The sequence below is a fragment of the Amphiura filiformis genome, chromosome 8, assembly GCF_039555335.1.
Source record: "Amphiura filiformis chromosome 8, Afil_fr2py, whole genome shotgun sequence".
Lineage (NCBI taxonomy): Eukaryota > Metazoa > Echinodermata > Ophiuroidea > Amphilepidida > Amphiuridae > Amphiura > Amphiura filiformis.
In genome coordinates, this window is record NC_092635.1 from 48,338,147 (window position 1) to 48,352,323 (window position 14,177).

Below are 14,177 nucleotides of genomic sequence, written 5' to 3' on the forward strand. Positions count from 1 at the left end.
TATGGATTTTTTTCCCAAAAAGACCTAATTTATTTTGGTGTTTTGGGAAAAAAATCCATATCTTCAATACGAAAGGTCAACATTTTCAATTGATCGTCGGCTTTTCATCCCACCTACATACACTTTAAGTATAAATCATCACATTTATAAAGTTTACCGCGCGTACTGTTAAAGATCAAAAATATCAATTCTTAATAATTTGCCATAAAATGTGTATTACATTGCGAATTTCAAAAAATCAAAATTATTTGATATCAGAAGGCCATTCTTCGTATTCAGAATGCAATTCGATATGTCTGATGTGCTCTAATGTCCCACAATAAATACTGTCCAAACGTTCATACCCCTTCCCTTAACCATGTTAACTGACAATAATCATCATCAGTCGGCTGCGGAGCAGACGACTACAAGCTTTCTACAACTGTTGCGATCTTGGGCAAGCGAAACAGTCTTGTTTGGCTGCAGCATCCCTTCAGTATCTCCCAGGGAGTGCTGGACATAATTATTGCAAAGGCATTGATCTTGTTTTCCATGTCCTTGGTGATTTATATGTTAAATATATTAATGTCTTCGTTTGTTTGTTTCTTTACAGTACTATTACTCCTCACCAAAGAATATAACATCATGGATCAGTCCACGTGGTCAACACGTTTATTTTTCATCCTTCACATCCACATTTGTACAAGTTATGTTATCCAACCAATTATTGAACGAGACATTGAAGATGCCGAGAGATCCTTTAATCAAGAAAAACTTGTAGCACATGATGAAAAATCATCGCAAACTTTCAAACCATTGTTTTCAAATACTGAAGACGAAACTTTTGATCAAGTAGTATTTCTAACATCGTACGTTTCCGAGATCATTGAAGACAATTATATTGGGAGTCGTCTAACAAAAAGATCACCTGGTAAGCCAAGTGAAGGAAGTGGTTATGGATCGCAACGTCCATCCGAAGTATTTGAATTGCCTTTAAATCGGCGGCCCAATACTGAAACACAAAATCTACCATCAAATGTTGGTGGTGTTATCAGTGAAGGGAGCGGCAACGACAACGCGATTCCTAGAACTGAATTTTCTCCCCAAACTGAAATGCTGCGCCAAGATCCGCAGCCTGGATTTAGCGAAGGGAGCGGCGACAATTCACGTGCTAATGCCGACAATGTATCATCATCAGACACTGGACGTAGTGGAACACAACAGGAAATGGAAGAGCATCGTGAATTTCCTTCAAATCGGCAACCCAATACAGAAACACAAAATTTACCATCCGGGTTCGATGCTGTCATAAGTGAAGGGTCGGGCAACGAAGACCCAATTCCTAAAGCTGAATTTTCGCCACAAACTGAAATGTTGCACCAAGATCCACAGCCTGGCTTTAGCGAAGGAAGCGGTGACAATTCACGTGCTAATGCCGACGATGTATCTTCATCAGAAACTGGACGTAGTGGAAGTCAGGAATCGGAAAAGCATCGTCAAATAGAATTTGAATTTCCTTCAAATCGGCAACCCAACACCGAAACACAAAATCTACCATCAAATGTTGGTGGTGTTATCAGTGAAGGGAGCGGTAACGACAACGCGATTCCTAGAACTGAATTTTCTCCCCAAACTGAAATGCTGCGCCAAGATCCGCAGTCTGGATTTAGCGAAGGGAGCGGCGACAATTCACGTGCTAATGCCGACAATGTATCTTCATCAGAAACACGACCGAGTGGAACTCGGGAAATGGAAGAGCATCATCAAATAGGGTCTGGATTGTCTTCAAATCAGCAACCCAATACTGAAACGCAAATTTTTCGCGTCATAGGTGAAGGATCGGGTAACAGAGACCCAATTCCTAAAACTGAATTTTTGCCAGAAACTGAAATGCTACGCCAAGATGCGCAGCCTGGATTTAGCGAAGGGAGCGGCGACATTTCACGTGCAAATGTCGACGATGCACCATCATCAGAAACTGGACGTAGTGGAAGTCGGGAAATGGAAGAGCATCATCAAATAGAATTTGAATTTCCTTCAAATCGGCAACCCAATATTGAAACACAAAATTTACCATCTGAATTTGATGGTGAAATAAGTGAAGGATCGGGTAACGGAGACCCAATTCCTAAAGCTGAATTTTTGCCAGAAACTGAAATGCAACGCCAAGATCCGCAGCCTGGATTTAGCGAAGGGAGCGGCGACAATTCACGTGCCGACGATGCACCATCATCAGAAACTGGACGTAGTGAAAGTCGGGAATCGGAAGAGCATCATCAAATAGAATTTGAATTTCCTTCAAATCGGCAACCCAATATTGAAACACAAAATTTACCATCTGGATTTGATGGTGAAATAGGTGAAGGATCGGGTAACGGAGACCCAATTCCTAAAACTGAATTTTTGCCAGAAACTGAAATGCAACGCCAAGATCCGCAGCCTGGATTTAGCGAAGGGAGCGGCGACAATTCACGTGCCGACGATGCACCACCATCAGAAACTGGACGTAGTGAAAGTCGGGAATCGGAAGAGCATCATCAAATAGAATCATCAAATCGGCAACCCAATATTGAAACACAAAATTCACCTTCCAATATTGGTGAAGGAAGCGGTAATGAGGACCTTGAATTGCCAATTCCTGAAGCTGTAATTCCGCCAGAAACTGAAATGCTGCGCCAAGATCCGCAGCCTGGATTTAGCGAAGGAAACGGTGACGATTCACGTGCTAATGATGATGATGCATCATCATCAGAAACTGGACGTAGCGAAACTCAGAGAATGGAAGAGCGTCTTCGTCCTCAGGGTGATTTGGACTTTTGCCAGTTTTGCCATTTATGCGGACTCCAATTGAGCAATGACCATTTCCTTCGCTGGCAAACTCTCAATGAAGCATCATTATTGCCACAAACTCATGGAAATCAGGAAAATGAAGACCATAGTGCCCAAGAAGGTTCCTATGACTCATCAATGCGACCGCAAGCAAATCGAAGAAGAGAGGACCAGAATCCTAGTGATAATACTAATACTGACTCTAGAGAATCGCGGAAAAATCGCGGAAGAGACGATCAAAATCCTCATGAAAATTCAGATTCCGAAAGATATTTTGGAAGTGCGGGAAGCGGTGGCGAATCTGAAGAACTACGACCTGGAGTACTCCAGTAAGAAAAATGATTAAATTTTTACCAAGCCCGTAACCAGTGGGGCTGGGGTCCAAAAGTTCCCTTTTTTTTACCCAAAAGTCCCCTTTTGACCCAAAAGTTCAATTTTTGCGAGCGTAGCGAACGAAAAAATTGGGGTTTTTTTATGCCTTTTGGTCAAAAAAAGGTCCAAATTTTGGAAAAAAAGTCCACCTTTTCCAAATCCGCCCGCCTAGTCCAAAAAGGTTCAAATCTTGAAAAAAAGTCCACTTTTTCAAAATCAGCCCCCCCTAAAAAATCCTGGTTACGGGCCTGATTCTTAAAGCATTGTAATGAAAAAAACTTCAATTGATATAGTCGAAATAACCAAAGTTTGTATAATCCCAGCAAACACAAAATGCTTTTGACCTCATTCGCAAAAGGTTATAAAAGGTTGTCAGAAAACGTTTAAATGTCGGGTTATATAAAGGGTATAAAACGTTTTTATTACATTAAAAACATTTTGATAACTTACTGCAAATATTTTAACATAATGTTATTCAAGTGTGGATGAAATATTTGGCAAAAAGTGTTTGCAAAAAAATAGTGTACAATAACATTTTGAAATGCGGTTGTAATGTGTTTTCATGACCTTTATATAACCCGACATTTAATGTTAAATAAAACATTTTTACCTAAACCAAAACCCAAAATATAACATGTTTAAACCGTTTTTGTGTTTGCTAGGATGTGCTGCCGGTATATGTCTGCACCATAAATATATGTATTAGTTTTTTAACATTACCAGCTATTACCCGACAACTAAAGAGAGAGTAGATGTCAAAAATCGAAGGTAACCGGCCGCAATGTCGCAATGTAAAAATGTGAACCAAAAGAGTGGGTATCCAATCCAAAAAAAGGTAAAAGTCACTCCAACAGAGTGAATTTAACTCCACATTTTCACTCTGAAAGAGTGAATTTAACTCCAAAAGAGTGACATTTTCACTCTTCAAGGATCCATAAAGGATCACTCCAAAAAGAGTTGTACCGGTACCTCTCATGGCTCCTTAAAGAGTGGACATTTCACTCTTTTGGAGTGAAATTCAACCTTTTTGGAGTGAAAATCACTCTTTTGTAGTGGAATTCACTCTTTTTGGACTGAAATTCACTCTTTTTGGAGTGCATGAATACTCACTCTTTTGGTTCACTTACATTTCAACATTTCAGAAGTTTGTCTTCCACTGGGGTGTATGGATTTCAACTGATATACGGTAGCCCATTAGATGTAACAATATTGCTAAGAAACGATGTGATAAGAGCTTAACATTTTGTATGTAATTCTAAAGTTAAACAACTTGAAAATAGCAACACAGAGAGTAACTTTGACGGCTTCTATTATTGAAGTATATTTAAAATTACCGCATTTGCCTCTTCTGGAAAATTTTAAAAGCCTTATAGTAAATATATTTATTTATTTATTTGCGATATTTGTAAATTATTGCCTATGTTATGTCAAAGAGTTACTGTTCTTTGCATGTTAAATTACGGTTTATGTAAAGAATTCAACATGTAGTGACAATTTGTGAAACCTAAATGATATTAAAGTTAAAGAGTATAACAAAAGTATATGTGGTCACAAAGTTTATTATAATTTGGAAATACATCATATTATAAGACAGTATGCTTTGACTATATTTATAAATACCTTTTTATACGCACGTGACCACCTCCGCGCTGCCATAACAGCTTGTAGACAGTAAGTATCGAAGTGACCTTCTAGATAACGTGTGGTCTTCCTACACACTTGAATGCAAAGGCGGAACAACATGAGACTACTGTGGAGCAAAATTGTCTGTTTTCTTCAACTTTGTGATTATATTGTAAACGTTTCCGTCGTCAAATACTTTAATGTTGTTTTTGATAACATGTTACAAATTCGGAATCCCCCATGTGTAAGAATTTTGATATCCAATTAATACTTAAATTTGATGATATTTATCTACATGTAATAGAGTTCCTATCCTTTTCTGTGTAGTGGTCGATGCATGAGGATTTGGTCACGCTTGCTTGTCTTGGTATGTCGTGCCCATGGGTCACGTGCGTATTTATAAAAACGTATCTTTAAATATAGTCGAAGCATACTGTTAGATGAGTTCATCAACCCTTAGAAATTTTTCAACTGTGTTCGACGTTTTGTTTTTTAAACAAATAATAAAAACAAACAACTTTTTTGATATTAAAACGAATAATATTACTAGTACAATAGTAAGCCTTTTCTACTCCGGGCGCTTAGCGCTCACTAATAATGGATGACGGGTACAATGATCCCAACTCCCTCTCATCAAATGATCTCTTTGGTGTTTTTCTGTCACCAAAAAGACACTTTTTTTCAAGAATTCAAAAGAGGGGTGCGATTCCAGGGTTGAAAACTTTTAGTAGCTTCTTGACATGAGAAAAAGGTTATTTGGGATCGAGTCCCATAAGCACCATATACCAATTTGTTTATAAAACGATGATAACTAATTCACATACTTCAGGTGACAATAATTTTATTCTAATAACATTTCGGCATCACGGGAGCTTATGCAGCGTCATTGCACAGCACGCGATTCCCGTATACGCTTTTGGGAACATTTCGAGTTCACTCCACTCATCTTCCTCAGTATCATAACATTCTACAGACTGCAAGTACGCCTTTGTGTCCCAGCTATAACCACCTATGACGTAGATGCGTTTTCCAAGTACGCAACTGGCTGCTTCTGCCCGAGGTTCACCCATTGGTTTCAGAACAGACCAAGTGTCTGTTCGTGGGTTATAACGCTCAATGTTAGGTACACAGCGCACTTCGCCCGTATCGTTATCAAGTGTGGCACCCCCGGCAAGATAGAGGTTTTCTCCTACTGATGAGAGGAGAGCAAAGAAACGAGGTGTTGTCAACGGACGTCTTGGTTCCCAGGTGTCTGTATGTGGGTTGTAGCGTTCCACTTTGCAAAATATTTTACGATTACCTGAAACATGTAAAAGAAACATTGAACATCGATCAAGATATTTTAGGGTTTGCAAAATAAACATCATTGTCACCATCATCACCATCATCATCAGCATCCTCATTAGCAGCAACAAAATCATCATCATCCGCAGCAGCATAAACATTATCATCGTCGCCACTGTCATCCCGGGCCGTCATTGAGCAAATATTTATCATAATTTGGTCTTTCAGAGCGCGGTAAAATATTACACTACATCTTTTTTACAGAGATCATTACCATGATTGTAGTAAAAGACGGTGCTGAAACTGGAAAGTTCACTTTGCCAACAGACTTGTCATTATTGTAAGTTGTCATGGCCATCTCAATCATCGTGATCACTAAATCGTATAATGATAATCTTATCTAATCATCGTCATCACAATTGTCATCATCATCATTATCATTATCATTATCATTATCATTATCATTATCATTATCATTATCATCAGCATAAGCATCTTCTTCAACATCATCATCATGTGATTATCTTCTTCAGCAGCAACAGCATCAGCCTCACCACCACCGGTCATCATCATCACAATCATTATCATCATCATCATCATCATCATCATCATCACAATCATTATCATCATCATCATCATCATCATCATCATCATCATCATCATCATCATCATCGTCATCGTCATCACCACCACCACAATCATCATCATACCTGATCCTCCAATTGCGTAGAGTTTCCCATCATGAGTTGCCACGGCAACACCTCTTCTCGCATCACTGAGTGGCGACACTTCCTCCCATTCGTCCTTATTTGAGTTGTAACGCTCCACGTCTGCTAAAGAACATTGGTCATCGACCCGTCCACCTAGAAAGATCAAGTTCAAAATGAATCATTTTGTCTTCTTCCCGAATCTCACTCAAAATTTAATTATTTTGATATTGGATGGAAAATGTCTCTTGTCTTGTCCAAAATGTTGCAAGTGAAGTGATTCTCTTCATTTTAGTCAGTAATTAAGTCGCCATCTTATCACGATATAAGCTTATTTAATTAACACACACACTCTTAGAAAAGGGGTTTAATAGCTGTCCTGTATGTAGAACCCTCAAGAGAAAATGGTTCTTGAAAATTTAAAGAACCAATGGTTCTTGCTGGCCTTTCCATAACCCTTCTCAGGTTTAAAATGGTTCTTTCTGACCTTTTCAGAACCCTTTTCAAGTCTGAAATGGCTGTTTCTCTTCTTTATAGAACCATTTAAGGTTTCACATAGGCCTACAGGACAGCTCAAGAACCATTTTTGGTTCTACTTAGAACCGTTTTTTCTAAGAGTGCACATACACGTCATGCTATATTGTTCCTTCCCTCCATTATTTGGTACGAATAACAATAACATACCATTCGCAAACAAAAATTGGCGACAGTGTCTCCAGTCCTGCACCAGTAAAATTTGGAGTCCCGCAGGGATCTATATTAGGGCCCCTCTTTTTTACATTGTACGTCAACAACTTATCAAGTGTTAATCTAAAATAAAAAAATAAATATTGTCCAGTCCTGCACCAGTAAAATTTGGAGTCCCGCAGGGATCTATATTAGGGCCCCTCCTTTTTACCTTCGTCAACAACTTATCAAGTGTTAATTTAAAATAAAATAATAAATATTAAACATTTCCCTGAACCCGATCTTCACCTTCAAACCTTCCGTTTTAATATTGTATCAGTATGCTTTCAACGATATTAAGCTTGAGCCTGGTCCTAAAGGCCCTGTTATTTTCCGCACGGAATGATCGATTATGCAACTCACTCACCTACAGCATAGATTTTCCCATCAAGTACGGCAAGTTGGAAGCTTTCCCTTGCATTGATCATATCGGCAACTCGTAACCATGAGTCCGTACGGGGATCATATCGATACATGGTACGTAATGGATAGGCATTGGTTTGAGCAGTAGTCCGACCTCCGGCTAGGTAAAGAAAACCTCCTAAACATGCAACTGAAAATCATCAAAGTAAATATCATTGATTGTCATTGAACATGTTGATCCAATGATATCGAGTTTTCTATTTTCGAAACGCCAATATTTCAACAACAAGGCTATGCTATTATATTCAAGAAAATATTTTGAAGAGGAAAAACGATTATCAATGAATCGATCAAACATGATCTTCGGGACTACCATAAATGCTGCTATCATTAATTATTAAAACAATGTCACTGGGGCATATTGATACCAAGTGAGGAATGTGGACGCCAGTTCTTCTAATTATATTTCTATACTTTTATCACAAAACATTACCAAATACCAAAGAATATATAAGGAAGCCAATTATTTATGCCCGTCAATTATTGTAATCAAAAATTCCTAATTCCAAATAAGGTTAATGTTGAACTTCAAGTGATTTCTTCATATTGAAATTAAATCGAATAATCTGTAAAAATTGAAACACGGAATTTTTGCAATATTTCTGGAAATGTTGTTCATTCATTCAGCTGGGACGAATATACCTAATCCGTCTCAGGTTCAAAGATATTAAACACAGATCTTGTCGTGAGTTCTTAATTTATTCTACAACTTTTTTTCAGCCAAAAAATATCTGAAAGTAAACGACTCCGGACTCAAGACATTCGTGATTGTTTGTCAAAACAAATACCAATTATCCCAAACCGGGCCCAAACCAAACAAAACAGACGAACACATACAAACCCTTCACTAACCAACAAACAAACACATATCTACGAATTTGTTTGTGTTCTCTAAAAGACGCTACCACCAACCGGGGGCTCTTGGTTTTAAATAGGGATGTGCGGCTGGGATTCCGAAAACATACCCAAAAACCTGATTTGACAAGACCCCTAAAAGATCCATTTTCGGTTATTTCTATTCAAAATTAAATTTGCTGAAAACAATTTAAGAATATGCACATTTTCCAGATTTTGAAAAAAAAACCCATATCACATCTCAAAACATAAAATGCAGTTTTCTGAAATCAAAAATCGGAAAAAGCCTGAAAATACCCCTCAAATTTGTCGCACATCCCCGCTCGCGAATTATTTTACCGTAGTTCACATTAATATTGATCGGAGATTATACCGTATTCACTAGTAATAGTATATCGTGTGTTTGCGCTTTATTCCGTAATCAATAAGTATGTTAAACAGACGCATTTCTTGCAGAGCTACTCGTAGCACAGTGGTAAAGCGTCTGACTATGCATACATAGGTTGTTGGTTCGAACCCCGATCAATCCTTTGGTAGAATTTTAAATCTAATGTATTTAATTTCTTTTTGTTAAGTAAGAAGAAATTAATCGCAATGTGGTGGAACCTAGCCTATAATACATGTAACACTATACATGTACATTATGCATTATAAGTTTCTCCTATTCAAATGTTAACTACGGAAAAAAATATTGCTCCCCGCTCCCACCTTTCCACTAAGAATTAACCCTCTCCCCGGGCTACCAACCTGCATGATGATGCCTGGGCTGTTTCATATGTGTCAACGTCTTCCAATTCCTCTCTGTTGGGTTATAATATTCCACACTACTTGAAACAGGATCCTTTGACCGACGCGGATGCCCACCAAGAGCAACCAGTGTAGTCGTCTTCACAGATGACCTTGGAGTGGTCCTGCAACTCTGTAACACAGCTTGTCTCTGTGGAAGGCAATGATAATGCAAGGCTTCCTTAACTAATGCCTCACAAGGAGGAATGCCCATGAGGAAGTCCACACTCTCCACATGATCCACTAAGTCAGGTGGTCTTATCAATGGAAGACGAATATTTTCAAGTAACGTCTCCGCATGGATTAGTCTTTGTTCCCTATCAGCATCAATCCATCTCAGGAGAGCTTCGAACACCTGTAGCTCCGAATCAACCTCAAGATCATCTCGACGAAGCAACATCATCAACATACTTTCCGTTAATTCAAGAAACTCATCCATCTCGGTTATCTTCACGAAATTCTTCGCAGCAAGCTTGCACGCTATTTCAGCAACTTCACCAAGCTCAAAAACCTGAGCAAGAGCTATGGTCACGAGACAACTAGTGACATTCAGGTTCTTTATCAGGAAGTTTGAACACGACTCCAAAGCAGATGGTATCCGCAGATACGTTGCTGTATTCAGGATCCTCTCGACATTCTCAGAGGTAACTACAAGATTACAAGTGTACATAGACTCTAACAACAATCTCATCGTCTCCAAACTGATGCCTTTTAAAGTGTACATAAACTGCTCTTCCTCTTGATTGTCTTCTTCTCGTGTAAACAATTCGTAGAAGTATTCACTGGACGCAGCGAGAATGATCTTATGAGCCCCAAGTCTGTGAGGACCGATGGCTAGTACTACGTCGAATAACTGCTTCTTACGCCAGATTGTTGCTATTGATGTCAGCAAAGCAGACATCTGAGGGTTACTGCTTCTGGAAGGTGACAGCAGACTGTGGTTAGACGTCTCAACGATGGTGCTCAAGCAGCTACCTTTTGGAGGTATCTTCGGAAGAATTGGGTTCGGCAATTCAAACCAGTGTTTACGTTCCGGCTCTGGTTTCGATTTTGCTGAATGTAACCTTCCAGAAGAATTAAAGGACAGCCCTAAATGACTTGTTGGACGATCAAAGTTATTGTTCCAAGATTCCCTTGGTGAGACTCTTTGATTACGCTTACTGGCCGTAGTTGATGATGGTCTATTTCGACCTGATGGTATTCTTTGTTGCGGGGTCATTGAAGAAGGTCTACTACTAGATGTAGTTTGACTAGCAGGTGATATCGTATAGGTTTGTGATCTTAACATCCCTGTTGCAGTCAAAGATGGTTGATTTGACTTCTGCTCTGCTGATCTTCGTCTTGTCGCACTGGACACCGTATCTCTTGATATTCCACCAGATGATGGCATCTTCTTCTTACTCTGATGATGATGTTGTGAGCGTCTTCCAGATGAAGACACGTTAGTGCGAGCACTGGGGACACTACTACGAGCACTGCTTATAATTTCTCGTCTTGTTAAAGTCAGATTGGATGAACGTAGCGATGTGGTGTCTGCTGATGATGAGAGTGACCGTTCCGCGGTGGTTGATTTTAACCTTTGCTGATGACCACCATGGCCATGATGACCATTTGAAATTCCTCTAGGTTTGTTCATTATGCTCATCGCCTGGATCTCTAATTTCCAGTCAGAAATTGAGGCAATCTTACAGTTCAGAAACCAATTTTAGCTTCCATTTGGCTTGTCATGCTTGTTTAAACGACGTGCAGGGTTGTTTTATACACACATCGATTTTTGACTCGTGTTGTTGTCATAGCGTAACAATGTAATGAATTATTATGGTATGGCGCTGAATGACGCGTATGAAGCTCGCGCGTCAGACATAAACGCATTTTATACGCACCACATATTACGCGTCAAGTTGGGTCAAATTTTGTCTTTTTCAGAAAATCACGACCACTATGATAAAATATGCTAAACTATATGATCAGAAAAGTTATTAGTAAGACTAGCAATGCCGATGTCATGTAGGCCACATTGGTGTACGATACCAGTCACACAGTGCAGTGGTATAAAAACATAAATATTGATCAAATTTTATAATGTCACAAGTCAATTGAATCAATGGATTTCTCATTGATTTTTTCAGACAGAATGTTGAAGTTACTTTTCTAAAATCGATTATAATTTTTTATAATGGAAAATTCATCCAAGCGATGCCAAATTAGATTTATTTAAATCGTGAAAAAAATGTTACTACAGATATGTCAATTTAAAGGTAATACCAATCTACCATTTACAAAACGTTTTACTGACAACGTTTTATTGTCGGGTTATACGTATAGGGTATAAGAACATTTTAATAGTGTCCCAAAAACATTTTTGAAATTTTGATGCAAAACATTCTAACATAATGTTATTTAAGAGCTCTGGTATGAACGTTTCGACAGTATTTTTGTGGGACATGAGAGCTCATCAGACATATCGAATTGCATTCTGAATACGATGAATGTCCTTCTGATATCAAATAATTTTGATTTTATGAAATTCGCGATATAATACAAATTTTATGACAAATTATTAAAATGTGATATTTTAATTTTTTTGATATTTAACAGTCCTCGAAGTAAACTTTATAAATCTAATGATATATATACTTAAAGTGTATATATGTAGCTGGGATGAAAAGCCGACGATCAATTGAAAATGTTGACCCTTTATATTGAAGATATACATTTTTTCCCCAAAAGACTTTTTTTTGTTGGTGTTTTGGGGAAAAAATGAATATCTTCAATACGAAAGGTCAAAATTTTCAATTGATTGTCGGTTTTTTCCCCCATCACAGTTACATACACTTATTATCATTAGATTGATAAAGTTTACTTCGAGGACTATTAAATATCAAAAATATTAATTTTTAATCATTTACCATAAAATGTGTATTATTATCGCGAATTTCAAAATTATTTGATATCATCAGGATATTCTTCGTATTCAAAATGCAATATGTCTGATGTACTCTCATGTCCCACCAAAAATACTGTCCAAACGTTCATATCCCACACCTTGACAAAATATTTTGCAAAAATGTTTGCCAAAAATATTTTACAATAACATTTCGAAAACATTTGAAAGGTTGCTATAGTGGTTTATTTTTCTTCATGTAAAATGTTATAAAAACGTTTTCATGACCTCTTTTATAACCCGACAGTTAAATGTTAAAACGTTTTGAATAAAACTGTGTTTATAATATAACACGTTTATAACGCTATAGACTATTAATTTATGTTTTGAAGGAAGATCCGGCAACAACTTAACCATGTTCATCCCTACTCCATCCCCCTCTTTTCCTATGAAAATGGTGATTTTTTTTTTGGTGGAGCTCATTCCTGTACATGCAATTCCTGCCTAGTGATGCAGGCTTACATAATACTAGGTCTGAAAGTTTCGATTTTGTAAGCCAAAATGTGTCCAAAACCGGCGATTAACCCACTTTGTTTCACACAATGTGCTCTAGTCAAATGCACATCTTTGGCTCTCATTATGGATTATGATACTGGCAAGATGAAACAAAGTTGTAGTTTTGGGACTTATTTTTAATTAAACGAGTTCTTTCAGTTGTCTGAGGGGGCAAAGACAACATAATTCCTGGTAGGAATCATTCATTTCATGAACTGAAATTTCGACATTTGGGGGGGGGGGGCTAGTGAGAATTGGGCCAAATTATAGCCTGTGCATGGAGCTACAAGAAGAATTGGAGCAAGATCCAAATGTGCCCCCCCACAAAGACCATTCTGGAATTGTTTTGTAAAATATGGCGTTTTATATGAAAGCTTCCGGGGTATTTTGTCGAACTCGTCATCACAAACCTTAACCATATACATACGAATGTCCCTTCACGTTTTCCAGATTAATCGTACATGTTTTTCGGAGTTGACATTGAGTAAAACACATTTTATGGAAGATCATAGCAAGAAGTTGAAAAATATTCCAAACTTTTGCCCATAATTGTGCAAACATATCGGGGAAGGTGAAGGTGGTGGAGGAGGAGGAGGGGGGGGGAAGAGGTGGTGGAGGAGGAGGAGGAGGAGGAGGGGGGAGGACGTAGAATATAGGAGAAGAGATGTTTTATATTTCCACACGGATTATTCAAAGAATGTGATCTTACCACACACCTTTTCTTGCTGTCCAAAATCACCACGTAATCATTAATTTCGAGGGAGCACTCAACTTTTGATGTGACAGGTCAGTGTGCCTATCAATAGGCCCCTTTTTAAAGTCGAATATACCCGATGATTGACCCCACCCACCCCCTTTTTTTTAAGGTTTGGCTCGAATTATATCCTCAAAATGCCATAAAAATAATGCAGAAACTTTCAAATTACAAAAAATTGCTCAGTTTTCACAATTGTCTACTCAATGACCCCTTTCTTCAACTGGATTTTAAATCAAATGATCCTTTTTTCATTTGTTTAATACCAAATGATCCTGTTAGACAAAATTTATAAATGACATACCGTATTCCCGAAGCTGGTAGGAACATTCTAGTCACTTCTAAACTTGAGTGCCCCCCCCCCCATATTCCACACCAAAATTGCTCATTTGTGTCAGAT

The 14,177-nt window shown here is 38.2% G+C and overlaps 1 protein-coding gene across 1 annotated transcript; it reads right to left on the bottom strand.

The window, feature by feature from the left end:
- Window positions 1-4,529: 4,529 nt before the first annotated feature.
- LOC140158286 (kelch-like protein 9) lies at window positions 4,530-11,531 on the bottom strand. Its single transcript, XM_072181392.1, has 4 exons — window positions 9,546-11,531; window positions 7,888-8,073; window positions 6,798-6,950; window positions 4,530-6,103 (listed from the first exon to the last, which is right to left on the bottom strand). The coding sequence occupies exons 1-4, from the start codon at window positions 11,227-11,229 to the stop codon at window positions 5,667-5,669; spliced, it is 2,460 nt and encodes an 819-aa protein (XP_072037493.1). The 5' UTR covers window positions 11,230-11,531; the 3' UTR covers window positions 4,530-5,666.
- Window positions 11,532-14,177: the final 2,646 nt, after the last annotated feature.

Excerpts from the sequence above, each read along its gene's own strand:
- LOC140158286 (XM_072181392.1), bottom strand. The coding sequence starts at position 11,229 with ATGAGCATAATGAACAAACCTAGAGGAATTTCAAATGGTCATCATGGC. Across the intron at positions 8,074-9,545 it reads GCCCAGGCATCATCATGCAG|TTGCATGTTTAGGAGGTTTT; the intron begins GTTGGTAGCCCG and ends GATGATTTTCAG. Across the intron at positions 6,951-7,887 it reads TGGGAAAATCTATGCTGTAG|GTGGACGGGTCGATGACCAA; the intron begins GTGAGTGAGTTG and ends TGATCTTTCTAG.